The sequence below is a fragment of the Bufo gargarizans genome, chromosome 3 (genome assembly GCF_014858855.1).
Source record: "Bufo gargarizans isolate SCDJY-AF-19 chromosome 3, ASM1485885v1, whole genome shotgun sequence".
NCBI lineage: Eukaryota > Metazoa > Chordata > Amphibia > Anura > Bufonidae > Bufo > Bufo gargarizans.
Window position 1 is genome coordinate 447488588 of NC_058082.1, and position 25136 is coordinate 447513723.

Here is a 25136-nt window from a genome sequence, read left to right on the forward strand (position 1 = left end):
TATGGGCTTTCTGTGATTCTTAGAAATGAATAAAATAAATCAATATTTTAGGGTCAGCTACAAAAATATTCTTGTGCATATATTAAGAGCTGGTGATTTTGAAAGTTAAAGAGGGAATAGTAATTACCTAGTTATGCTCCTGTACTTTGTTCTGTGTTCTGTTCGAATTTCATTATAGACGTTAAAATTTCTATATGGTGCCTATTGAGATGATATTGACTTTATTCATTTTTTTCTGCAGATGGCGTTGATCTGAAATCAAGTTGGTATTAAAAGTACTCAAGCAGCCCATCGGACCTGGCGCCCTCATGGCTTCCGGTGTTGCAGCATGGCTGCCCTTTGCAAGGGCTGCTGCCATTGGGTGGATGCCTGTGGCCAACTGCCCAATGCCATTGGCACCAACTGACAAAAACAAAAGACAAGATGAGCTAATAATACTCAATGTTAGTGGGAGGAGGTTCCAAACCTGGCGAACAACTTTGGAAAGGTACCCAGACACCCTACTTGGAAGCACAGAGAAGGATTTCTTCTTTAATGAGGAGACCAAGGAATACTTTTTTGACCGTGACCCTGAAGTGTTCAGGTCTATTCTAAATTTTTACAGAACTGGCAAGCTTCACTACCCTAGGTATGAATGCATCTCTGCCTATGATGAAGAACTGGCTTTCTATGGCATATTACCTGAAATAATTGGTGACTGCTGCTATGAAGAATATAAAGACAGAAGAAGAGAGAATGCAGAAAGGCTGATGGATGACAATGAATATGAGCACAGTCAAGAACCCATGCCCTCCCTTGATATACGCCAGACTATGTGGCGAGCCTTTGAAAATCCCCACACCAGCACTTTAGCCTTAGTCTTCTACTATGTGACTGGCTTCTTTATTGCAGTGTCCGTGATCACCAATGTGGTTGAGACTGTTCCCTGTGGCACTGTGCCTGGAAATAAGGAGCTTCCTTGTGGTGAAAGATTTGATGTAGCCTTCTTTTGCCTGGACACTGCATGTGTCATGATTTTCACAGTTGAGTACCTCTTGAGACTTTTTGCAGCCCCAAGTAGATACAGATTCATGAGAAGTGTCATGAGTATCATTGATGTGGTAGCCATTATGCCATACTACATAGGCTTAGTCATGACCAACAATGAGGATGTGAGTGGCGCTTTTGTCACCCTGCGGGTTTTCCGGGTCTTCAGAATTTTCAAGTTCTCACGCCACTCCCAGGGTTTACGGATTCTCGGGTATACCCTGAAGAGCTGTGCCTCTGAACTGGGATTCCTCCTTTTCTCACTGACAATGGCAATCATTATCTTTGCCACTGTGATGTTTTACGCGGAAAAAGGGTCATCATCCAGCAAGTTCACTAGCATCCCGGCTTCGTTTTGGTATACCATTGTTACCATGACAACGCTGGGGTAAGTTTTACACTTATTATATTCATTCAGTACAGAATAAGAACCTTCCTATAGCCATGCAATCCTTCATTTATTTCCTTAAGGTAGAATACCGTTCATGTACAATGACATTTAATGACACTCCATTGGGATTTCAAATGCATTTTCCTTTTTCGCTAAGCTGCTTACACAGACACACAAAATCAATTAGAGGAGATGGGGCTGAAGTAAAACAACAGATTATAATTATGCTTATTCTTTGTGTGCACTTTACATCTACCTGCTTTCTTGATTAGCTGGCTGTTGATGAGATGAAGGTGACTTTTTTATAGGACGTCTTGGGAGTCAGGGAGGTCTATGTATACATTAAACACTATGTCATTAACTTGAATGAGAGGAACAACTGGCGTGATTGAGATTATCCCATTAACCTTATATGCACAGACATTAAAATGTAACAGGAAAAATGCAGCTTTGCCGTCTGTCCTTGTGATTGGGGCTGTCTGTAGCTGTGAATAATCCTTTTATGAGCAAGAAATGCTTTCAAACCCTTGATTTCGGCTTACAATTTCTGGCCTCCCTTTTTCATACTGTATTGCATCTGAGTAACATCACTTATACACTGGAGTAGCTCAAGGATATCTGATCCTATTTTCAATGCTTGGATTCACAATAAAAGTACATAATAAGGGGAAGGGTATGGCTAACATGTATCCTGTTGTTAATGATACAAGTGTGTGCATGCAAATCAGCCATTCAGATGTTTGGTCCTCTACGTGAACAAACAAAATAGTAGCACCGTTCAACCAAATCTCTCTGACCAGCATTCATTGACATGAAGATCTTGACCTCTTTGAAAAGACCACCTCTTTATCAAGAACAGATTGTCTGTGACAGATTTTCAATTTGTTTATATCCTATTTTATCTCGACTGGTCTATTCTTTGAGACAATCTTTCTTCCTGTAAGACCATTTTCCATTGCAGTTGTGGGTGGTTCTCTCAAAGATGTTTCATTGTAGGAAGAACTGACCATACAAAAACGTGAACTCATTACAGTGAGACTATACGTTCATGATGTAATGGAAGGTCTCATACATTGACAGTTAGTATTGAACTTGTTGAATGTGATTGGCTCTATTTTCTTGTATTCATCATGGAGTCCCAAAGTTGTCTTCCATCTACACTACCTCATATGGAGAAAATATAAAAGATATATGACAAATGTGTATGATACTATATTATCTAAATCAAGCTTTACTAAACAGGTTAGTGGTAAATAAAACTAAACTAAGGGCACTTATGGGGTGTTCAAATTCAATATATATGTATTGTACATTTGATGGAATGGTACCTTATTTTTAAAAACATTAAACATGTTATAATTTTGATCAGCGGGAATCCAGGTGCTGAAGCCCACACCTATAAAATGAAGGAGGAGAAGTTTTCAGCTGACCTCTGTGCCCATTTATTTCTGATCAGCTTTGCATGGATCTCTTTCAGGAGCTGAGTGAGCAGTGCATTGATCCATATAAAGTTAAAAGAAAGAGCAAATTGAACGCAGTACAAATCCATGAACAGTCAATAGACTTTCTTTGGATCCATACACTGCTCTCTCAGCTCTCCCAGGACCTTCAAACAGAGCTAAGCAGAAACGAAGGAGCAAAGCACTCATCTAAGAACTTCTGCCCCTTCATATTAGCAACTGTGGGGGGTCTCATATTGCAAAACCCTACCAATCAAAAGTTCTAACGTGTCAAAAGTGTTTAAAGACCATAAGTACTTCGTTAGAATCCTGGTCAGTCTGTATCAGACTTCACTGGTGGCAGTGATACATCTGACTTGTGAGCTGCTTTGCATTCATGCTTCAAGCTTATATCTGAATTGCGCGTCCTGCCTTCTTAGCAATAGTAATTTTCTATATTGTGTTCTAAGATATGTTGGTTTAAATATGTGGCATTACAAGGTAGAAGGATATGCTAACTATGAAAGGAGGTGTATGTTCTTAACATTTGGAGAAGACAAGGCATCTAACATTGAATACTAAGTATCAGGCACATCTGAAATTCCTTGCTACAAGGTGGTTTTTTGGTCTTCAAGTGTAGCTATGCTTACATGCTATACTAATGAGTGCTATTTCTGGCTGCCAAGGTTGCTTCTCAACTGTCTTCAACATGCGACTTCAGGAGGTGGAAGAATAGGTTAGCCTTGCAAGCTAAGTCAGGTTTGCAACAAATGGAGAGGTCAAAAATTCCTACTCTGAGCACCAAGTCTAGAGCATGTGGAAAATCAGTTGTTACAAGTTGCTTTAGTTGACTGCAAGTGTTGCTATGCTATACTAATGAGAGCTATTCTTGGCTGTCAAGGCTGCTTCTGTACTGATGTTGAAAGGAAAATGTAATGGGCAGATTTGGATTTGTGTGACCATTTTAGGAACAATGTTCTTAATTAAGGAAGGTAGTAATTACTTATTCCTTTATATTTTTTAAATACATTGTATTAAGTAGAGCATGCCCAGGGGGTTGATTGCTATCTGATCAATAGAGATTGCCTTTATAATGTGATATCACACAGTTTGTTTCAAAGATCATTTATTTTAAAATAGGACAATGGAAAATTTGCCAACATATTCCTCCGTAGAGAAAGGCTGAGCAATACATTTTGTTATGTGACATTTAGGCTGCTCATTTCTCTTGTGCCTTCCTACCTTAGGTAGAAAGTATTCAGATGACTGATAAGATTTCTGAAAGTACATGATGTTAGGTCTTATTTTTTCTCTTTAATGAAATCCTTTATTCTTACAGATTCTAGTTCATAGCCCACCGCTGTTCACCGGAAAGTATTGTAATGGTTTACACTACAAAAGCAGGACTTTTATATCTGCAAAAATAACATATCGTTAACAAAATACAGTCAAAGGCATAACTAAAAGTTTCTTTTTTTCATAGCAGCTTGATATAAGATATTGCAAACTATCCAATTAGGCTCAGGATGAAGAGGATATTTTCCAAGATTCTGATCCAGTGAAATTGTGGACCACAGTTTGATATCTTAACGACTTCTCTGAGATTTTGATATTAATAACCTCCTCAGGAATCAGGATAGGTTGTCAATATCAGATCAGCGGGATCCAACTCCTGACATCCTCATCAATCAACTGCTTGAAGAGGCCATGGCACTCTTCTTAGACTAGAGACGTCACATTCATCAGTCACATGGCCAAGTGAATGGGACTGAGGTACAGTATCAAGCACTGCTGCTATCCAGTGGACAGTTCTGTGCTTGGAAAGCTGGAAGGAGGCCACATTGTTCACTGGAGCACCCCAGCCTCTTCAAACAGCTGATGGAAAGAGGTGCCCCCATCAAACACATACAGATGACCCATACTGAGGATAGGTCAATCAGTATGAAACACTCAAACAACCCTTTTAAAAACCCTCAGGAAGTAATATTTGGGGATTTTCACCAGTAGATCTGGCTTTTGACTGAAAGGTTGATGTTATTGAGTTTAGATTTATAGTCACTTAGTAGTATGTACTGGCGGGCTTTACTCTGGTTCTGGGTTTCCATCCGAGAACCTATAAAGCTATCCACCGCTGTGATGGTTGCATAAGAGATTACTCAAGAAAACAAACATTTCCCATTAGATAATAGCTTTAGTATGATACTTTTACATAAACTATATGATATAGCTTGTGAAAAAACAAAGTTACAATCATGTTATTGGGGCCATTTTAGAGAATAGTCACACAGTTCAGACTGAGGGCATGTCGTTTTGGCATTCACACTAAAGCAAGATGTACTAGCCTAGGTTTCATGTGCATACTGCACATACATGCGCCAATCTCCTCAACTCAGTCTCATGTCACCAATTGCATGTTCGGTTCGCAGAAGGAGCTGAAGTGAGTACATTTTGCTTCACTGTGCATACCGTGGACTACAGTACCCAAAAGGATTATGAAAATTAGGGTTATTCACTTTAGAAAAAAGACGACTGAGGGGAGATCTAATTACTATGGATAAATATATCAGGGGTCAGATCTCTGTGACTGTGACGAGGGGACATCCTCTGCGTCTGAAGAAAGAAGGTTTGTACACAAACATAGAAGAGGATTCTTTACGGTAAGAGCAGTGAGACTATGGAACTCTCCGCCTGAGGAGGTGGTGATGGTGAGTACAATAAAGGAATTCAAGAGGGGCTTGGATGTATTTCTCGAGTGTAATTATATTACAGTAATAGTTATTAGATTTCTAGAGAAGGGTTGTTGATACAGGGAGTATTCTGACTACTTGATTGAAGTCGGGAAAGAATAAGGAAAATTGTCTTCTACCTCAAAAGTTTTTTGCCTTCCTCTGGATCAACTTGCAGGATAACAGGATGAACTGGATGGACAGAGGTCTTTTTTTCAGCCTTACAAACTATGTTACTACATATTACTCATGAGACATGACTTTAGCCTGTACAGCATGACTATTCCCTAAAAGGCCACCTCCAACATGACTAAAATCAGGTATTTGCGTAAAACACTGTAAATTATAACCTTTATATCATGCAGTTTATGTAAAAGCATGATGCTAAAGCTATTAAATAGCAAAATTAACATGGCGTTGGCTTAGGGGGAGTAAACCAACTGACAGGTTCCCTTTGAGGCCCTTAGGCCCCTGTTCAAAATACATGGCCCCCACCTATCAAGTCTAATTTATAATACCAATGTCTTATAGGTGAAACAGTCCTTTTGGCTCCCTCAGACATTAGGGTCCAGTTGTAACTTCTACCTTTGGGCCCCATAAATATGCAGTGAAGAAAAATAGAGGCTCCAGCACTCGTGGTATAGTTTTGTAGGTCCCGGTCTTTATTACACCAAAATTGTATAAACATACAGTATACAGTGGCACCCCTCTTCACTCTCCAAAATTTGCGCGTTTTAAACTATACAGTTCTTAGTCATAATCCCTATTATGGGATTATGACTAAGAACTGTATAGTTCGAAACGCGTAAATCTGGGAGAGTGAAGAGGGGTGCCACTGTATACTGTATGTTTATACAATTTTGGTGTAATAAAGACCGGGACCTACAAAACTATACCACGAGTGCTGGAGCCTCTATTTTTCTGCACTTCATGATGTCTGGACTGGCTTGGGTCTGCTCCGTGCACAGAGTCACAGGATAAAATTGGGTGAGCTGGACAACTTACTGTTTCTACTTCCCATAAATATGCCTCTGATCCTTTATTGGCTGAAGAAAAGTATTTGCTTTCAAAAGTTTTTTTTTTAAGTATTTTACATAATTTACAATAATTTTACATAATTTTATTAAGAATAACTGAAACAACATAGATCTGTGAATATCAACAGCAATTACATTGGCACACAAAGTACCTTCAACATCACAATGTAGATCTAGGAAATTGGGAAAATTATCCATGAAGACGTTGATTTGTTTTATCTGACCACATTACATAGAACATATCTTAACATCTTAGATTATATTTAACAAGCATTAATGTTGTGCAGTGATCAGTGTGCATGTGCAAATACTCAAGAGATTTACTTACAGGTATATTCAGTGCACACAATCCATTTCATGGCTGAGAGAGTGTTATGGTGCTTATGGGAATTGTCAGAATTGATGTCCATGTTCAGCATGTCTCATGCACTGGATATTATATAGGAGTTATACTATGCAAATGTGACAATTTTACTCCATAATGCGTTTCCATCATAGGATCTTTTATATAATTGGGTCCATTGTAGATGTCAGCTCAGTCATACATGAGTTGATAGATGAATGGAGTAGCATATTCCCAAACTGTAAAAGAAAACACATGGCTCACACATCCACATGAAATGCATTGATCTATTGCTGCTAAGTATAATGTATAAGCATGTTCAGGAGATACCTTGTATGTGTTCGGATCATAGCATAGGCCCACTCACCATGCCAAGATGGCCTCTTTGAGTGGATTACTACTGTAATTTGGCACAGGACCTGCAATACAGCACCTACAGACATTGAGACCCAGCATCCCAACAACACCTCTGCTTTTAGGCTAAGCACCCATGGCACACGGCCCACCAACCCACAGCACCACAGCAACAACAATCACCATGCAACACTGAACCGTGTAAACAGATCTTAAAAGATCACCCTTCCATATGGTCTCTAAAACCAGACTGCTGCTGGCTTGAACAGAAAGAATGCTGATACCATAAAAAGAAAGGGGACAGAATGCAAATGTGCCAAAATATAGAGAAAAAAACGCAAGGATCACACAATTACTTGCTGTCACTGATTTATTGCTGCTAAGTATGATTTATAGACATGTACATGAGGGACTTTGTATACACTTTGATCTACATCAAGGTGGCCACTTTTCAGTAAGTACAGTGTAGTGTAGGTACCCACTTAAAAGAGGCCACCTTGATGTGGTGAGTGGGCTTATGTATTTTCATCAAAATGTATACAAGTTGCCTATAAATTATGCCTAGCAGCAGTAGATCAATGTATAATATGTGGATGGGCAATCCATGTATTTTTCCTGCAGTCTGACATATCCCCACATGCATTAAAAGCATAATTTGATGGCTCAGCACTTCCATTAAAGGGGTTGCCTGGGTTCAGAGCTGAAACTGGACACATTCCCTTTTTCACACAAGCAGCCCCCTGATATGAGCATTGGAGCATTTCATGTTCCGATGCTCTCCCTTGGCCTGCACTGTATGTTTACATTTTAAGGCCTCATGCACACGACAGTGAATAATGGCCGTGTGACGGCCGTCTAAGTAACGGCCGTCACACGGCCATTTTTAGCACTAATGAAAGTCTATGAGGCTATTCACATGGCCGTCCTTTTAAATGGCAGTGAATAGAGTCCATTCAAAAATAGGACATGTCAAAAATAGGACATGTTTTCAACGGCCAATTGACAGGAGTGCACCCTCAAACTCACCTCATCCTCTTGTTCGCGGTGTGGCAGTCTCTTCTTTCTTCATTGAGCAGGACCTGCCGAAGGACCTGCAATATGCGTGGTGACGTAACCACGTGGGAGCGCGCAGTGACGTCATCACACACCTTCAGCAGGTCCTGTTCAGTGAAGAGAGAAGAGAAGTTGATAAGGTGAGGTTTTGTTTTTGGCTGTGGGACACTATGGGGGCATTATATAAATCATGAGGGACATTATAATGCTGGGGGTGTAAAAAAATAAATAAATCACACACTATGGGGGACATTATTTAGGATGGGGGCCTACATTGGGGGCATTATTAAAGCTGGGGGCAATAAAGTAAAAAAAAAAAATCATACACTATGGGGGACATTATTTTACCAGGGGTTAAAGGGGGACATTATTAAAGCTGGGGAAAGTAAAAAAAATTCCTACACTATGGGGGACATTATTTTAGCTGGGGGCCTACATGGGGGCATTATTAAAGCTGGGGGCACTATAAAAAAATTATTTACACCGTCAGAGACATTATTTTAGCTGGGGGCGGTAATTAAAGCTGGGGGCAGTAAAAAAAAATCCTACACTATGGGGGACATTATTTTAGTTGAGGGGCCTACCATATCGTGGAAGAATATGTCTAGAAATTACTGCCAATCAATTTCATCTATTTTTCATGTCCGTTTTTCAAGTCTGCCTATTAGTGCTGGTGACACATCATCAGGAACACTGCTAGGTGGAAGCCTCTTCCTAGCAGAGACCTGGTACATACCAGATCTGCAGAAAAAGCTCTTGACCTGTGCAATTCAGTGCAGGTCAAGAGAGAGCATGAAATGCTCTAATGCTCATCTCAGAGGGGCTGCCTGGGTAAAGAAGGGGATATGTTCGGGTTCAGCTCTGAACCCAGACAACCCCTTTAATTTCATTGTTCTGCTTCTATAACAGAGCAGTTAAATGTGATTTGCTGCACTGCTGTAAAACTAGCCTAACCCCAAGTTTGGACATGCATTAGAGCCATTTTAGTGCTTTTCTATTGGCAGAGGGAACGTAATAATGCTATAGGCATAACACAGTGTATCAGGTTCCTTATTGCAATAACCTATGTTTGTAATAGAAAGGAAAACTTGCTCTTGCATTGATTGCATATGGGCAATACAGTGGACCTGCCTACAGTGAAAGAATTGCTATTTTATAGTGATTTCGATAGATAACCTTTTTTTATTTATAACAGTGTGTGGCACCATATTGTTCGGTGTTGCTTTGATTCTCATGTGCAACTGAGTAGATATCACCTAATCTTCATGGCTTCTCTTCATTTCCAGGTTCATTCAGCATGTTCATTTTTAAGCAAAAACAACTTGCAAATTTTATGTTTGTTTACAGTATCAACTCTACTATTCAGAAAACATTTAATAATTCATAAGTAAAAATTCATGCTTGCTCTTGTTCTCTGCTCCCTTTGCCTATGTGAAATCCTTTGACATGTTTAAATTTAGAGCTCTGTTGAAAATGGAGGGGCTCTCTTCACCTTTGTGATTGTTTTTGCCTAGAAGACATCCACGCACATATAATGCATATGATTTACTGAGGAACAGGATTTTACCTTACCGACAGCATATGTTCTAGCACACATACAGTATAATGAATGCTATTGAACCCCACCCTCAATGGTAGTGGCTGTCCTGAAAACTACAGCCAAGTCATACAAGTAACATGTATGTAAATATTATGCATCATAGATATAGCAGAGACACGCAGAGTCCCTACAGCAATGCACAGTTATCAGTGCTACCATATGGTTCCTTGATATGGCACCGTTATATGAGGCAATGGGCAGAACATCTCTACAATCCTGCGTGCGATTGAGCATGTCCTGATATAGAGCATGCCATTGGTCATACAAACTTACGGTATGGCCTCAGACTTTTATAGGTACTGTATTATGGCTCCGTACAAAAAAATTCCACAATATAGCTGTGTGCATGAGCTCCTAGAGCACAGATTAAGATTCTTAGGCTTGGGTAAAACCTCACCACAGATTATATCAGGTGCTAAAATGTCTCAAAACCTAATGTACCTCTGGACATCTTACATAAAAGGGTTTTCTGAGATTTTAATACTGATGACCTATCCACTGGAAGGTTCATCAGTATCTGATTGGTGGAGGTCCGACACCCCCACCAATCAACCATTTTAGAGTAAACCGGCACTCCAGTGAGCGTTGTGGTCTTCTCCGTGGTTACTAAGCTCAGTTCTGTGCATAGTATAGTGCCTGCAGTGGCGTAGCGTGGGTTGCCAGCACCCGGGGCAAGCCAAAAATTGCGCCCCCCCCCGCGCCTACCCCAGGCACGCCACTTTTAACAGATACTGTAGTAGATCACTAGCAGTCCTATGTTACACCTCTGATAACACAGAGATAACTCTCTGAGTACAGATAATGTAGTAGATGGGTGTGAGGCCCCAGAATTCTGAACACGTACAGTGTGACCTGAAGTCTGGGGCCAGAATGCGGCAGTATGGGCCAAATTCTCAATCTTCTCCCCCAACCCTACCATGAAACAGATATGTGGATGGACATTATTATTACAGTAGAATACCGCACCATACCTGTTACATCCAGTGACGTCTCCTGTGATGTAGACTCTCCTCAACGTCTTCATTCAGAGATAAGACCACCATGATAACTTCTTTCAGCCGCTTCTCGTCTCTGCAGTTTCACCGAAAAAAATTTAGGTTCCTCACTTTACTATCATGCTCTCCTTCCTTCAACACTGTCATCCTGCTGCCCCCCAATACTGAGCTAGAGCCAGACAGATAGCTTTCATTCCCCCTGTATATTATAATGGCCCCCTCTTTATTATTAATGTACTGGCCCCCTCTTTAATAACAAAGAGGGGGCCATTATATTAGCAAAGAGGGGGTCATTACATTAATAATAAAGAGGGGCCATTACATTAATAATAAAGAGGGGGTCATTATATTAATAATAAAGAGGGGGTCATTATATTAATAATAAAGAGGGGGTCATTACATTAATAATAAAGAGGGGCCATTACATTAATAATAAAGAGGGGGCCATTATATTAGCAAAGAGGTTGTCATTACATTAATAATAAAGAGGGGCCATTACATTAATAACAAAGAGGGGGTCATTACATTCATAACAAAGATGGGGTCATTATATTAATAATAAAGAGGGGGTCATTACATTCATAACAAAGAGGGGGTCATTATATTAATAATGAAGAGGGGGCCATTACATTAATAATAAAGAGGGGGCCAATACATTAATAATAAAGAGGGGCCATTACATTAATAATAAAGAGGGGGCATTACATTAATAATAAAGAGGGGGCCATTGCATTAATAATAAAGAGGGGCCATTACATTAATAATAAAGAGGGGGCATTACATTAATAATAAAGAGGGGGCCATTATATTAATAATAAAGAGGGGGTCATTACATTAATAATGAAGAGGGGGTCATTACATTAATAATAATAATGTTCTGGCCCCCTCTTTATTATTAATATAATGGCCCCCTTTTTATTAATAATGTACTGGACCCCTCTTTGCTAATATAATGTCCCCCTCTTTGTTATTAATGTACTGGCCCCCCTCTTTGCTAATATAATGTCCCCCTCTTTGTTATTAATGTACTGGCCCCCCTCTTTGCTAATATAATGTCCCCCTCTTTGTTATTAATGTAATGGCCCCTCTGTTATTAATGTACTGGCCCCCCTCTTTGCTAATATAATCGCCCCTCTTATTGCTGTGCCAATGCCATTGAATATAGCCTTTCTGCTCCAGTCCTCTCCTCTCCTCTCCCACCCCCCATACTGCCGCCAGAGCCTCTGCAATTAGGTAAGGTAACATTAAAAAAAAATACTTACCTATCTCCATCCCCGCTTGTTCCCGCCGCAGGCAGTCACGAACGCCTCACTGTGCCTTCCTGCGCCGCGTCATCGCGTCATCTCGCGAGACCCGACGCAGGAGGTCACAGTGAGGTTATCGTGACCGAGTCCTGCGTTGCTCTACTGCCTTATAGGCTTCAGGCCACTAGGCCTGAAGCCTATGGGGCATAACGGAGGGGACGGGAGCCATAGGCTCCCGTAGCCCTCATTGAAATTTCGGATGCCTGGCGCCCCCTGCAATTTGGCGCCCGGGGCAACGGCCCCTCCGCCCCCCCCCCACGCTACGCCCCTGAGTGCCTGTGCTAGGTATTCATATCAACAGGGCTGAGCTTCGCCTAGGCCACATGCAGGGCTGGTTTTAGACAAAATGTGGCCCTGGGCAAAATCTAAAGTGGGGCCCCAAATCTTGCAATAATGTACTAGCAACACAGTTACAATCTGTCAATTCCGGCGCTCCCTCACAGATTTACACCCTGTAAAGCTCCTCACACAGTTCTTCACCCTCATGGCCCCAGAATACGCCACATGCCCCCTCCCCTCGAAGCAACGAGTTCCCCTCACTCATGGCATCTGAGAGTGTTAAAAACGCAAGATTCCGCTTCAGGCGCGCTTTCCCCCAAGGGAGATCAGGGAAAGCACCCTATTCGAAAATGAGTCGCAGCCTGTACTAGGCTTCCAGGCTCATTGTTAGGATATTCCAGTTCAGGCCACTAGATGGCAGCACTGAACAGTGATATAGTGATTTCTATACAGAATAATGGAGCAATTTACACCTGATGATTGTAAGTTGTGGTCCACTTGGGGGACTTAACAAAAAAAAAAAAATGCTAAAAAAGTTTTGAAAATATAAAAAATAACATTAAAATTAAAATCACCCCCAAAATAAAAAGAAACAAAAAGTAGCATTATAGGCATCGCCAAGAAAATTGAATAAAAATTCATACACAACCCAAAAATGGTATTGTCAAAAACTACAGATCGTCCCTCAAAAAATGAGCCCCCACACATCTCTGTGGACATAACTATAAAAATGTTATGAGGGTCAGAATATCGCAATGAAGAAGAAAAATGTATTTTTTACAAAGTGAGCCCTGATGAGGCTTAGCTTGCTGCAGTGAGCGAGCCTCTAGAGGTCCTGAGTGGGGGGGCTGTTAGGGTTGCCATCTTTTCAACAAAAAATACTGGTTACACAAGTAAAAAGGTTGGTGGGGGTTAATACGGGTGTTATTTGACCATATTTTACATTTTGCTCAATTTTTTTTTCTCAATGAAAACAAACTTTTCACTGTTGGTGACAGCCTGTGTATTTAAGTTTCATTTAGCCTCTATTTTTAAAATGTTTCTCTGGGGATTCAAACTCACAACCTTCTACATTAAAAGCAAAATCCTTAAACAACATGTGAAACTACATCTCTCATCATGCACACTTGCTTGGTTGTTCTCTGAACTCCCACAGAAGTGAAAGGAGCATGCTGGGAGCTGTAGTTTCACAACATCTGGATTGCCAAAGGTTGCTGATCCCTGGTGTAGGTTAATATGGGTGTTATTTGATCATATTTTACGTTTTGCTCCATTTTTTTCTCAATAAAATCTTTTTTTTTTACTGTTGGGAACACCCTGTGTATTTAAGTCTTATTCAGCCTCTATTTTTAAAAAGGCTCTGTGGGGATTTGAACTCACAACCTTCTACATTAAGAGCAAGAACCATAAGCACTGGTCTATAGAGCTCAATACTAAGTCAATACTAAGTCAATACTAAGTCAATACTAAGTCAATGCTAAGTCAAAGCTAAGTCAGTGCTGAAAAACCTCATAGAAGTTTCTCTTCTGTTAAAAACTGCATAGAAGTTTCTCTTGTATTATACAAGAGAAACTTCTATGAGGTTTTTCAGCATTGACTAGCATTGATCTCTACAGCCTAGTGGTTAAGCGTTTTGCCTTTAATGTGGATGGTTGTGAGTTGGAATCCCCACAGAGACATTTAAAAAAATAGAGTCTAAATTAGATTTACATACACGGGGAGTCCCTAAGCATAATGACCATTATTGGGAATACCCCTTTCATGTTCATAACACTGACTCCATATATGGACACATGCATATATGGAGTCAGAGCAGGGAGTCCTAAGACGGGAAATTCCCCACTCTGAAGTCGGACTGAAGCAGGATCGGGCCCAGTTTGATGCCGCCCCTGGCCACGTGACCAATGAACGTGTCGTCACTAGCCTAAGGAGAAGTAGCGGTGCCTTCTTGAACAGCTTATCAGGTGTAAGACCCCACCAATCAGATACTGATGACGTGTCCAGAGGATAGGTCATCAGCATTAAAGTGTTGGAAAGCACATTTTCTTAAATGTAGCGGAACCAGATCACTCTTCACCATCCTACTGCAAGACAACTGATAACTGAATGCCACTAGAGGTGAAGTAGAAACTGAAGGCCCTAATGCAAAATATGTGACAGCACCTTCAAGCTTTTTGTAGTAGGTTGTATATGAATGTTAGCACATAAGTTTAGACTTATTGCAACTCTATATTGATGGAATTACAATGAGGTATAAGTCTTTAAGGGTTTTTCCTGGAGTTTCAAATTGATGGCCTATCCTCACAATAGGTAATCCATAATTTATGAGTGGGAATCTGAGGCCACAAAGAGAGCACCGCATCAATATTCAACTCCCAGAAAACCCCTTTAAAGTATATATATATTATATACCGGTATATCTTTCATTTAGTTAAAAGAGCTTTCTGCTTGAGGATTCAGAAATATGGAAAGAACTACTAACAGCCAGCTGAGAAGGAGAGATCTGGGATTAACTAATCTGAATGTTAGTGTGGCTCCCAACTAGTGCTGAGTGAAGTTTACAAAAACTCAATTTGTCTGCTTCTTTGAATTTCATAAAGAAATTCACTCTGTGAAGAATTATTTTATCACGAAGCACATTTTTGTTTAAGTAGCGAGTGAAGTCACGGAAATAATTCACTAGAACAATAGATGCAAACATAATATATGGACTAAGCCCTCACTCTAATGATAACATCTGAGACTCTTAGCAAATATATTTTGATCAAAACACATCTGTGCCCACCTACCCAGCGCACGGTGGTCTCAGATCAGGCAGCTCCTGCTCTAAACCTACCTATGCCGTTATGCATCTATATTCAAGAGAGCAGACCCTGTGCATATAGTGTGTTGCTCCTAGTTACCTCTATGTGCATCAGCAACCAATGAGAGGAGAACCACACACAGCTATATGTACCACCTTAATCAAGGTCGCCAATTAGATAGGTGGGGCAAAAGCGCACATGAATGCTACTCCCAGAATAGAAGCGCCTTCACACCTGAAGGTACCACTCCTACAAGACAAATAAAAAAAATCGCGGAAAAAAGATGCATGATATGATGGTAACTATGCGGATGTGCATGGCTACATTTATAAAGTCACGGAGAATAATGCAGTAGAACAATAGATGCAAACATAACATAATATATGTTATCACTCTAATGATAAAATCTGAGAGACAAAGACAAATCAAAAAAATCACGGAAAAAAGATACAAAACATTCTGCACAATATGATGGTAAATATGCTGATGCAATGAAGGGGAATGACAATTCTGCCGCCCCCGTCATTGAACGCCTCAGATGCCACGTTCATCGCTTTCAGGGGTTAATCAGTTACAATAAAAATAATAATACTCACCTTATTTGTTTGATCGAGTAGAGGCTGCCGCAGTCATCTTGATTGCAGATCCCATGCAAAATCTTGCTCGGTGTGTGATCACCCTGGCCCGCGTGGTGACATGATACATCACTGCACACAAGATTTTGCAGGGAATTTTTAATCAAGATGGCTATGGAGGCCTTTTTTGTGCTCAAATGGAGGAGGTAGGGGTTTGGTATGATATGTTGTTTTAATGCCACTTTCGGGAAAATTGATTGATTAACAATTAGCACAAGGAAACTCGACTTCATGGAAAAATTGAAATTTCCCTGAAAAATCGAATCGAAGTCTACTTTGGATACTTCAATTCGTTCAACCCTACCCCAAACCAATCAGTTTTATGGCTTATCAGAAATATAATAAGCAAAAAAGCCCTTGAAATATTTGTAAGGGTTGACCTGGCTATAACAATATCTAAAATACTCTAACACTCTAGTACTAATTATCTAATACTTAAGATGACTCACAAAAAGCTTCATATTTTCTACATAATTTATTTCTGGTACTACAGTGCAGAATTGTGTATTTGCATTACTTTAAGTTTCAGTCATTACACATATCTATATATAGTGTCCAACAGGCCAATCAACTCATTTATCATCCAGATTGAAAAGTGGTAAATCATGAAAATCATATCTAACCTTTAGGCAAAGTGCCATTTGTTGTAGACGCCAGTTCAGTATATAATGTGAGAAAGCAGTGATGACTTTGCACCAGGCCTATATACTCTTAAACCACTGAATCCAAAAGAGAAACCACATTAATTTGAGCTGGATTCTGATCTCTCGAATCAACAGCTGTAGAGCCTAGATAAGTCGAATGAAACATGGATATTCAGTTTCTGACTCTAAACGTCGTTCTGTGCTCTGAATCCAGTAATTGCCTTATCTCCATAAAGTCATTCCAGTCAAGTAAAAGGCTAAAACCTGAGTAAAGAATATTACAGTACCTTATCATATCAGAGCCTTTAGGAAAGAAGAAATGGCTTAATAGACATGCATGCTGACACATAAGTTGTATTCTAAAATTAATGTAAGTCCTGTTTGCTGTATAATTCATAACATTTCACAAGTTACAGGAAAATAAACAGGAGATAATCTCCAAATCTCCAAATCACCTGATCTGAGGTTGACGGTTCTCATTTGGAATCAGCTTAAGACATCCCTAACATTGTAGGTAGCTGATAAAATGGGGCATCTAAAAAAATGTATTGGGCACATGAATATTTCAGTTGCATTATGTAATACAGGAAGTCGCTTATCAGCATTCTTAAAGGGAATGTTTTATGAATTTAATGTGAGAAAATTGTTTTATTTTTATGTTTCTTTTCATTTATTCTTAAAAACTTTCCTAGGGGTGGTCATATTGGAGGCACACACATAGAAATATAAAAGAATGACAATAAAAGAACACAGTTGGTCCATCTAGTCTGCTTTATATTATTTACTTTATATTGTTACGTTAGGATACATGTTCATCCCAGACATGTTCTTCCAGTCAGAGAAGAAATATTTACATCAACTCGGGAGCATTGCAGACAACATGGTTAGATCCCTTGTTTAGGGATCATACAAAAAGTCTACCACAACATGGCGGACTGATCCTTCTTTGTCTATGCATCGACTGTCTTATTACATATTACCATTAGTATTGAGCGAAGTAAAGCATTCAAGGTAGAAATCGGAAAACTTAGATTTGCAACAAATCCAATTTTCCTCGCGCTTCATGCTAACAAATCAGTTTTTCCTAAAATAGCAGCCGCACATGTTACAAAGTGAAAGTAAGAAGCCTGGGAACACGATATCACCCATAATGCCGCACAGCCAGCCAATCCGCAGATAGTCATTTCCTGTAATGTCACGGCCCTATAAAACCCTCATCCTGTGCGATCTGCGCCATTGTCCTGTGAGCTGAGCATATGGAGAGACGTGGCAAGCGCTCATGTGCTATGGACAGTGTTGCTGAAAATAATTAATGTAAAAATACTGGAGAGGGAGAGTGCAGGGAGAGTACAGGGAGAGTGCAGGGAGAGTACAGGGAGAGGGCAGGAATAGAGACTTATTCTAGGTCAGTTTTATTTATTCCTACATTTACTTATCCCTATATCAGCCGTAAATGTAATTCAATACCAATAAGATGAAAGCCTTTATAATTCCAGTGCCAAACAATAGTATCCAGTCTGCACCCCTTAGGGTAGCAAGGTCTTACTGATGACCATCCTCATCTTTTGTTGTCTTCACTTATTACAAACCCTCCTTTTGGCCTCCATGTCCTAGAAAAGTCAGCAAGATGCAGAGAGAGGAGGAGCTGGATGTTCCTGACTAACTATTCTCATTGATATTAGATGATGTGGAAAAGGAGGAAAAGCATATGGCAGTAGAAGGGCTCCCACCTGTAGGACAGGATAAAGCTTGGGTTGGAGAAGTGGGTATGCCAGAGCTGATCAATATTTAGTGTTTACTGTCAAATAACCTGGAGGAGATTGCATTTAGGAACAGCAATAATATGCTTATTATCCCCCCCAACCTAACCAGCAAAACCCTATACCAGCGACAGTCTGTTTAAAGGTGCCACAGGGCCATTAACAATGAAGAAGAACTATACAGTGAATACTTCATTATTAAAAGAAAACAGTATGGCCTCTCCGTGTGGCCCCACCCTAAGGCAGAGTGGCCTGGGTATACCTGATTTATAATGATTTGTGACAAATTAATTTGTAACAAATCGAATTTCGTGGCTAACTTTGGCAAAGTTGTCGAAACAAATTTGTTCAAAACTTCACTCGTCTCTAATTACTATGTTTATTTATGTGTCATTTTTCCTATATTGATAATAATGTATTTTCCATTAGTGGCTTGAAAACACCAGCTATAACTTTCATTGTGTATGACAACTGCTTGTGTCTGGAATTATCCAAATTATCTGTTTTTTAAAAGGTTAATATTAACAGTTTAATGCTATTGTCTCTAATAATATTTTTTCGAAAGTGACATAACTCACAGAACTGGTTAAAGAATTTCTGTTCAACATATATTTTGGCAAATTATACCAAAACATATTATTAGTTATAATCCATAAAGAAACTGTTCTGATAATTATCTTATATCTGTCAATGTATTTTCTTCCCAGTTTGAGGGTATATATGTAAAATGTAACTTTCCATCGTATTAGAAAGCTGTAATGTATTTTTTATTCATTCAAGTGTCATTGTCTAGAATGTTATCATTGGTTTTGTTGCCTGGCAACAGGAGGAGGTTTCATGTTTTCCTTTGTTTGCAGTCTCATACACATATTTGTCACTGCTTGGGAAATAGTTTTAATTAGAGATGAGCGAATTTCTAAAAAGTTCGATTTGGCTGATTCGCCGAATTTCCCCCAAAAATTAGCTTTGTGATGAATTACTTCATTACAAAGCGCATATTTTGTAAGTAGCAGGTGCAATGACAGAGAGCTGCGATAGCACCGCCGCCGTCATTGTACCCCTTAGATGCCGCGTTCATACATGATCGCTGCATCTGAGTGTAAAATTAACAATAAAAAAAATATTTAATCAAACTTAATGCCTCCATTTACTAGCGACAGGCTGGTCGCTGCCATCTTGCTTGAAGATCTTGGCCAAAATCCTGTGCGGCCTGTAATCTCGTGCCGCACAAGATTTCGGCCGAGATCTTTAAGCAAGATGGAGGCTGCGGCCCGTAGTGAGCAAATGGAGGTAAGTTTTAATTTTTTAGTTTTTTATACTGTTCCAGGTTAAATTGATTCACTGACATGAAGCACGAGGAAATTCAGCTTCTAGGCGAATCAAATTTATCCTGAAATTCCAATCAAATTCCACGTTGTGGGATTTGATCATCTCTAATTTTAATCTGAGATTAAAATACAGAATATTCTCAGATGAAGTAGTTTTAGTATTTTGTTTGAATTTAATTGAGCATCTGGACTGTTATGTAAAATGCATTGAAGGGATTTTTCAGGAATTTGCTATTATTGGTTTATACTGCAGTAGTAAATATGGTAGTGAAATGAAACAAACACATAGTGCCCCAGTAGTAATAAAGCCCTCCTGTAGTGCCCCTAGTAGTAATAAGGCCAATTATAGTGCCCCCAGTAATAATAACAGAAAATTGTCCAAAAGAAGCAGGCTGAGGTGCACAGGAGACCACAGAATTGCTTTATTCATGTAACATGTTTCAAAAGTGCGTCACTTTCTTCACTTTCTTTATCAGTGTCTGATGAAGACATCGGCATGCTTTCGAAACGTGTTAAATAAATAAATAAAGCAACTCTGTAGTATCCTGTGCTCCTCAGCATGCTACTTTTGGGCATTTTTCTGCTAGCATTGGGGATCCCTCTGGATTGGGGATCCCTCTGGATTACCAGTGGGTGGTGCTGAGGTAACCTTCATTCCTTCCCTTGAAGGGTCAATGTGCTTCTCAGAGTTGCGAGTGAGTGCTGTTCTAGTGCATGCATAGTTCACCATGGAGCGCCTGTGTGCTTTAATTTCTGTCTTTCAGCAATCCCAGTATATAAGGCTGCCTGTTAGTGCCTTAATAATAATAAGGTCCTCTTTAGTGCCCCAGGTAGTAATAGTGCCCAAAGTAGCAAAGAAAAAAATCAAATACTCACCTCTCTCTCTCATTCCATGCCACCATTCATCTGCAAAGCAGTACACAACACAGGCCTCTTCTGGCCTGAAGCCTGAGATGCCTGTGTCCCAGACTAGGCAGGTGCAATGATGTCATCGCGCCACCTGCATTGTTTATATGTTCTCTCCTTGGCTTCAGGCATAGTGGCCTAGCACAGTGGATGGTGGAACGGGAGCTATCAGTGCCTGTGCCCTGCTGCAGTATTCAACTGTGTCCACACTGAGGTAATCAATACAGTTGACTGTAGGGTGCAGCAGGGGGGTGCTGATCTCTTGAGTTTCATGCATTTGTGCAGTTAGGATAGGCTATCAATATTAAATTGGCAGGTTTGAACACCTGAAACACCATGAACGGCTGAATGAAAAGGATTGAGCATTATTTTGTAGTGGTTGTGTCTGGTATTGCAGCTTGTTGCTGCTTGTTTTCATTTAAAGGTGTTGTCAACAAATAATATTAAAAAAAATTCAAGGCAGCACCTGGATACTTTCGTAATTGCATGCAATTAAAAATGTAGCATAGCCACTGAGTAATTCAATAAAATGTGTCTTTATAGCGCTGCCCACTTTTTGTTTGTTTCCTCATCTCTCTGTCCACCTCACTGAGGTGGTCACACATGCTCAGTTGCAAAACCTCTAAAAATATTTCAGATATTTATAAGGGCACAAAAGCGTAACAAAAAACATATCAAGTGGTGGAAGTAAAGGCCTATGAATTCTCTATAGGTGTATTTGTCAACACCAGACTGTCAGATCACAACTTATGAGTGACACAGCTGCAGTTTGGTTTGGAGTCAGTGTTGGGAGGAGTCTGGTCTGCCATCTTTATTACTCAGGAGTCTGGTCTGGTTAAGGGGTCTGGTCGAGTGTCTGTCCTTATTTAGGGTGGCCTGTTCTTGCATCTGTATCTATTTAGAAGTCTAGGATCTGTATTTGTTTAGAGGTCTTGCCTAGTGTCTGTAATAAGTAAAGGGTTCTGTATTCTTTTTTTTTATTATGATGTAGGGATCGCCTCCACTATTTGTGATTTAAACAGACCCTCTGAGTCAAGAAAAATGATTCACATGAACTTTTCAGGTGCATATCTACAAATTCAAGGGGTCCTCTTCTGCCATCCAAAATGGCCACATCACTGCTCAGACTGCCTGATTAATACTGTGCTTTTGGTAGCCCAAGACAATTCCTGCTGCCATTGGATTGGCCAGCACTGCTCACACGAAGAGTGCTGACCATTCCAAGAGCAGAGCTGGACAAGTAGAAAGTGCCTTAGGCTACCAAATAAACAGTGAGCATCAGAAGCAATACAGTCACCTGCATTGGATGGCAGAAAAAGACCCTGGGAATTTGTGGATCTGCAGTTAAAAAGATAAAAGAGGTCGCCAGTGTTTTCTTCATTCCGCAGTTAATACTTTTTTTTCTTAAATCAGAAGGTAACTTTAAATGTTGCAGGTTGGTTGCATGTTCTATATAAATTTGAAAGGCATGAGGAAAAAAAAGTTCTACTATACAGTATATACATTTTATTTCTTCTGAAAGGCAAGTACAGTATGTCACATTTTTACCATGCCCATTTCATGTATGGCCCCATCCCTATTAGACTGGATAATCAGATTTTTGTACCATAAAAATTATTGCTACTATTGCCCTGAAAATTTGTTTATGAGACTCTCTGGTTTTAGAGAGAGACAGAGATAGATAGATAGATAGATAGATAGATAGATAGATAGATAGATAGATAGAGCAAAAGTGAGACCTTAGTATGCTACTCTAGGTTTCTGGGAAAAATATATGTGTTGTCTGGTGGGTACTTTTTCTCATTATGGAGCCTAATATACATGATGAGTATTGTAGTCCAGCCAATACTGAGCTGCATTTCTGGGGAAAAATATATGCAAATTAGCATCAACTAGTTCTGGTGGCGTTTGATAGGCTTAGTGTTTTTCTTTTTTCTTTTTAAAAAGCTACTTTTATTACTTTGTTTGCAAATTAGCTTACCTTTATGAAAAAGCACTGATTGAACAGTTTGAGGCTACCACCAGGGAAAAATCTTTTTATGAAAAAGCACTGATTGAATGGTTCACTACTACCACCAAATTTCTACCTGCTGGATTCCAAAAGAACATTGCTGCCCAATTGCATTTTGCTGAAGACCCTCTGGGCAAGCCTGAAGGCTATTGGAATGTTGTTTTGTGGACAGATGAGACCAAAATAAAAGTTTGTGGTTTGGATAAAGGGAAACGCTGCGTAAAGATCTCATCCCATCTGTGCAACACAGTGGTGGTAGTATCATGGATTGAGTCTGTTTTGCTGGACAGGAAGGAAGGCTTGCCATCATTGATGGAACAATGAATTATGAATTATACCAGCATATTCTAAAGGAAAAAGTCAGGACATCTGTCCATTGATGGAATCTCAAGAGAATGTGAGTCATGTCGCAAGACAAGGACCCTAAACACACAAGTTAGGCTCCATTCAGATGTCCGTAGAATGGGTCCGCATCCGTTCTGCAATTATCCGGAATGGGTGCAGACCCATTTATTCTCTATGGGGCTGGAAGAGATGCGGAGAGCACACTATGTGCTCTCCGCATCCGCATTTCTGGAGCGCGGCCCGACCTTCCGGTCCACTCCTCAAGAAGATAGAGCATGTCCTATTCTTGTCAAAAATAGGTATTTCTATGGGGGTGCCAGCTGGGTATATTGCGGATCTGCAATGCGTAGTGCATTGCAGATCCGCAATATACCCAGCTGGCACCCCCATAGAAATACCTATTTTTGACAAGAATAGGACATGCTCTATCTTCTTGAGGAGTGGACCGGAAGGTCGGGCCGCGTCTGAATGGAGCCTTATTCTCTCAAAGAATGGTTAAAGACTAAAGTTAAAGTTTTGGAACGGCCAAGTCAAATTCCTGACCTTAATCCAATAGAATCCAATAGAAATGTTGTGAAAGGACCTGAAGCAGCAGTTCATGGGAAGAAACCCCACAACATAATAGAGTTAAAGCTGATTTGTATGGCGGAATGGACTAAAATTCTTCTAATGTGCAGGACTAATCAACAATTACCAGAAAACTATAGTTGCAGCTACTGCTGCACAAGGTTTACATACTTTTAACACGTGATATTAGTTCATATTTTTTACTTATTTGCTTGATTGGTTATCCTTATCTAATTCTAGCACTTATGAAAATCTGATGTCGTTTTATGTCAAATTTATGCAGAAATAAAGAAAATTCTAAAGAGTTTGCAAACTCTTGAGCACCACTGTACGTTATTCATATCTGTACAATAAGTGCTAGTGCTTATTTTTAGGTTTATTTATGATTTGCTCATCAAAAAACATAATCTGAAGACATTGCCAAAAGTGGCATTTCTTGATTATATAGAAAAACTGAATGGTTATTGAATATGTTCTAATGATATAAAATGCTAAATACTCACTGATTGTATACTGAATATAAGTTGTGTCTCTGGATTAGTATTAATACCTACTTAGCATTAATTAGATTAGGTTTCTCAGATGATACATTTTAATATGGTATGCTTGTTGTAGCCAAATCTGTAGACTTTCAAAGGTCTTGCTTAATTGAAAATCAAAAGATTAAAGCACTACCCACATGGCGTGCACAGATTAGGGTGGGTTCACACTAGCGTTAGGGATTCCGTTATGGCTTTCCATTATAACATGGTTATAACGGAATACATAAGACAGAATAGACTTGTATTATGACGGAATGCAAAACGGAAGCCTTTAAAAGGCATTCTGTTTGCTTTCCGTCCTAATAGAAGTCTAAGGAAATCAAAACAGATCCGTCTGGGTCCCGCTATGCAAGACGGAAAACAAAGTCCTGTCTGGGCATTCCGTTATTTTCCATTATAACCATGTTATAATGAATAGCCGTAACCGAATCCCTAACGGTAGTGTGAACCCACCCTTATAACGTTACATGATAGAATGCGCAATTATGTAAGTGCCTAACGTTACGCTATCAGTATGTTAAATTAGCCCATTGGGTTTTTAAGTTCCTTGAGATGCAGCAAAGATTATGACTGCATATTACTTGAGAATTATGAGATGCCTTTAAAGAGAAATTTCAGGCAGGCTGTAAAGGTCACTCATGAACTGGAATAAATGAGGATTCACATATAGAGCACAGTTTTATAATGTCATGCACAAGTTTGACGGCAAAGCTGGGTTCACACAGAGTTGTTATTGCTATAAGAGCAAACCAAGGAAAATGACAGAAGGTTCACATAACCCACATAACTGAACCCATTAGCCTCCGACAGACCTCATTGACCATAATGGGGTTTGTAGGTAGCCTGATTTTACAGGAGCCTAAGCAACAGAGATATAAAAAAGTAGTGATCATGAGGTTAGACATTGTTCTGGACATTCTGCCCTAAATCCTTGGAAGAATACTACAGATTGCCTATCCATAGCCTAACATGGCTGCTTCCACATAATAGCCTGTATTAGGCAGCATATCAAATGGAAACACAACAAAATGCAGTATTAGAGACCTA

The 25136-nt window shown here is 39.8% G+C and overlaps 1 protein-coding gene across 2 annotated transcripts in view; it reads left to right on the forward strand.

The window, feature by feature from the left end:
* Window positions 1–243: 243 nt before the first annotated feature.
* The window catches only part of KCND3 (potassium voltage-gated channel subfamily D member 3), a 430682-nt gene continuing 405789 nt past the window's right edge, over window positions 244–25136 (forward strand). The window contains exon 1 of one of the 2 annotated variants that reach the window (XM_044286505.1): window positions 244–1414. In XM_044286505.1, coding sequence (XP_044142440.1) covers window positions 309–1414 — 1106 coding nt within the window. In that variant the 5' untranslated portion in view covers window positions 244–308. The remainder of the gene's footprint in view (window positions 1415–25136) is intronic. The other variant, XM_044286506.1, reaches the window with a different exon arrangement.